Source organism: Cordyceps fumosorosea (genome assembly GCF_001636725.1).
Source record: "Cordyceps fumosorosea ARSEF 2679 chromosome Unknown scaffold_47, whole genome shotgun sequence".
NCBI lineage: Eukaryota > Fungi > Ascomycota > Sordariomycetes > Hypocreales > Cordycipitaceae > Cordyceps > Cordyceps fumosorosea.
Window position 1 is genome coordinate 45,290 of NW_017387347.1, and position 4,173 is coordinate 49,462.

Below are 4,173 nucleotides of genomic sequence, written 5' to 3' on the forward strand. Positions count from 1 at the left end.
GGAAGGATCAGAGGAGGTGTGGGGTGAAATTGTCACACGGCGTGCAGCATTGGCGGCGTGGCGAGCTCGCGCAGCGAAGCAAGTCGGTGTGAGCAACGACAACCTGTTCCGGCTGGAGCCGGAGTCAATGGCAGCCATTCCGCGGATACTCAGCCGTCGGACGACGAGTCCCATCTCGCATGCATTTCAAGCTAGCATCACTTCAAGTTACTAGTTCGCGGCGCGAGATCCCCCCAAAGGTACTTTTCCAGGGGGAGGGGGGGCTTGCTGAATCGTGTCGCAGAAATGAAGGCATGGTGTCTGGCTGCATGCTGTAGAGCCACCATGCGCACCTCGAGTGCAAGCCTGGTCTTGAATGGTTCAGCTAACCAATGTCCACCGTGCTTTCCTTAGCACACCCCATGACTGTGGCTTGTAGGTGAGACATAGCACCCCCCCTCCCAGTGCAGCGTCGTACCGGCCTCCTGCCCCGAGAGCTGCTGCCTCTGGTAAGAATAAGCAGTCTTTTCGTTGCCTCGCCACGAACTGACCAATTGGGCCTCTTTTTGTGACTTGCCGAATCTTCCGTGCTTCGCGTGCTTCCCGTCGTCTGTCGCGGAACATGCTTTCTTCTTCCGCCTTATTCCATCAGGCGTCTATTGCAAACACTCATGGTGACAATCGAGTTTATACCCTATGAGGATACTACCTACCCGCCGAGAACGAGCAGCCAGTTGTACAACCGAGCCCCACGACCTCCTACATCTCCCCCAATGGATGATTCTCACTGCTCCCTCCCCTCCATCTCGAACCTCTTGGGTCTCGCGGATGCTGGTTCGCCCACGACAGATCCGTCACCAACATCCTACCGCGGATCCCCCAAAACACAAGGTACGGGAACTCGAAAGTGCTGCTGCTGCTGCCTTGACATACACGGGCGGAGCAGGCGAGAGTTCGGCAACCTGGGAAGCCGTCCGGGCTCCAGGCACTCGGGCGCGTTCCAGCACCACCACCGCCGAGGGCTCCCGCCGACACCGCCACTGAGCACGGGTAGCGCATACGATGGCTACGGCTCGCCGTCGAGCCAGGAGAGGGGACACTTCCCGTTCGACTCGAGCAGATCCTCCTCATCCAGTCGCTTCCACGAGACGACGCCACCCCTGGAGCAGCAAGCGGAGCGTCCACAGCAACTGCAGGCCGCCGCCTCGCGGGCATCACGGCTATCTATCCCCGTGCTGCCGCAACGATTCACCGCCCCCGGGCATCCCCAGCAGGCCGCCACCGGCGCCGCGCCGCCAGGCTACTACGGTGTCTCCGGTCACCATGCCCTAGCACAGCAGCCCTTCCCCCATCCCTACGCCGCCCAGCACAACAGCCAGAAGGCGCTCCCGCAGTCTTTCCTGCCTGCGCAGGAGGGCCAGAAACTGTGGCAGCACCACCACTATCTGCATTCGTCGCAGAGCAGCGTCTACCCGCAGGGCCAGGACAAGTACCTGTGCCCGATGTGCAACAAGGCCTTCAGCCGGCCGAGCACCCTGCGGATCCACAGCCGCTCGCACACGGGCGAGAAGCCGTACAAGTGCGCGTATCCCGGCTGCGGCAAGGCCTTTAACGTGCGAAGCAACATGAAGCGTCACGAGCAAGGCTGCCATTCGGCCAGCGCTGCCCTTGGGAGCCGACCTATGGTCTAGTTGAGGAAGAGGAGGGAGCAAGGCCCGTTTGATGTTAACAAACAACGGAGCTGCATTATAATGCCATACACAATAACCAGGATAGGACCAGTCCGTAGGTCAAGATGGCTGGCGGGAAGGAGATTTGGGGGGGGAGGAGGGGTGGTGACATGCACAGACATTACTCATTCTCATCATTTTGCTTTGGAACCGTTTCTCCTTGGTACTTGCTTGCTTGCTTGCTTGGCGAGGCGTCTCGGGGGCTGGAGGAGTGGGAAGGTAATGAAAATTACTAATTGTATAGTTATGACTTTCTTTGAAACTCTTCTTACAAACCGGCTGTTTCGAGTTGGGGGCTCTGAGCTGGTTGAAATGGGCATGTCGCTTGTTGTACTGGTCAGTGTGGCGATTCGGGGGGGAAGGGAAAAACATGTATACAAAAACCGGATAGGGCAACAAACTTGCAAAGGAAAGGGTTAAATTAGGTAAAAGAAAGACACAAGAATTTCAGGTGTTTTGTCTTGATGATAGTAATCTACGTTTGTCACTTGTCATTCGGTGATGAAAGCGATCTTGAACCGTTATCGAATTGGAGTACATTGGACGTATTGTCCACTCATGTACGGAAACCTAATCTCGGCGCCCGGCTTCTCTACATGTATGGCTGGTCTGTGTGCGAAATGAAATGAGACCATTTAATAATCTGACGCACGCCTGGCGGGAAGAGACACCTCACCAAGCTCCGTAGCCCGTATACAAACCGTTTCTAGATCCACGACGGCAAAGTATCCGACACTGGCTTGCCGGCTACTGCAGTCATGCTAGAGTGCCAATATCAGACCAGGAGGCTCTCGAGCTCGTCAAGGCGCAGCTAGTGACAGCTATATTGTTGTCGAAACACCAAGACAGGACACCACGAGGGATTGGGAAAATAACAGCTATGGTATTTCGTCTTGGTCTCTACTCCTGGGTCTCATCTCGATTTTACTTGCGAATTTGAAACTAGCAAGGACGATCTCATATTTCTTCATGTTGCTAGATGGACAGCGCTGTGGCGGCCCGGCACGAAGGGAGCGGCCGCGTTCCGAGCCGCAACTGGTCTTGATTTCACATAGTCAATACAGAGACACTGTCCAGAGACCCCACAAACGCTTGATTCGATCTGGGCATCGTCGTCCAACAGCTAAGTATCCGCGGAATGGCTGCCATTGACTCCGTTGCCAGCCAGAACAGGTTGCCGTTGCTCACACCGACTTGCTTCGCTGCGCAAGCTCGCCACACCGCCAATGCTGCACGACATGTGATATAGAATGGCCGAGACGTGACGACAGGGTAGACTCACCCCGTGGTTGCCTTTGCGAACCACAGCAGGACAGCTAACCAGGGTATAAATCGATGGAAAAGTGCCGTATCGCTGCCTTGCAACAGAGTCAAGCATACACCGTAACTGCACGCCTCAATCGTACAAGGAAACACCAGCCACTCAGGCCTTCCCGCCCCTGCAACATGACAGTAGCCCACTAGAACGGCGCAAGGCATGCGAGCTCCATTGTCGGGCAAGAGCGCTATCCTGAGGATGGCGGGCTGTACTGGCGTTCCCGGTCACGCACCGCGGTTTGCCCCCGCTCGTGGAGTGGCAACTCAAACATCTGGCGCAACGGCTGCTTAGGTTGGCGACAGAGTCGAAGACAGGTTCTTTCATTGGTGCCAAAAGGTGAACACGCAATATTTTGGAATGGATAAGATAGCTGAATGCTCAGTCACTTAGGCAAGAATGCGGAATGGACAGCGAGCATGTTGGGAACGCTTGCCCTTGAATAATGGTGCCATGTCGCCGTACACCCCCAGTTTGTACCTTAGATTGGCAACATAACAGTAACGCGAAAGAAATATAGAGCAGTATCGAAATAAGGACATGGTGGAACCCGAGCGACGATTCCGTGAGGTAGGGCAACGGATCCACGAACTAGAGAGGGGAGAGAAACTCACAGGAGCAACGAATCCACGAACTAGAGACGGAACAAATCTCATAAGGAATACCTCTAGAATGCAAAAAGACTGCAGAGCAGCGAAGCAAAGCTTATTTAGCCAAGCCTACCAAGCACTGGGCCAGTATCCGAGAGGAGCCTGCCACAGCTGCGGGAATCGTCCGTGGGCTAAGGCCAAGAAGAAAGGACTATTCAGTGCTTCCAAGCGACATGCAATACTACTGGTTGGCTGATACTTTGGAAAGTATGTAAAATCCATCATTTGCTTCGACTCCTAACAGGACTAAGGCGCGCTGTGCTTGCCTGCCTCAACGCCCACGGTTTCTGTTTCGGCCTAGACTGGCTGTACAACTGCGTTTCTCTATATTAAGGGAGCTTAGCTGCCTGTAGGTAGCTGTGAAGTGACCACATGAGTGGATGTTGTTTGTCTTTGTCTTCTGCTCGTTTGTCCTCGTTTGTCAACTTATAATGTCCCCAGCTGGTCGTGAGGCGCCTGCAGGATCCTGACCACGCCACTCAATACACAGCGCAGGGAG

General features: G+C 54.9%; 1 protein-coding gene across 1 annotated transcript; it reads left to right on the plus strand.

Moving 5' to 3' along the window:
* Nucleotides 1–752: 752 nt before the first annotated feature.
* On the plus strand, nt 753–1,670 carry ISF_09370 (Zinc finger, C2H2-type/integrase, DNA-binding protein; the record flags this gene model as incomplete). The annotated part of the gene is made up of 1 exon (XM_018852972.1): nt 753–1,670. One exon carries the CDS (start codon nt 753–755, stop codon nt 1,668–1,670), a length of 918 nt encoding a protein of 305 aa, XP_018699838.1.
* Nucleotides 1,671–4,173: the final 2,503 nt, after the last annotated feature.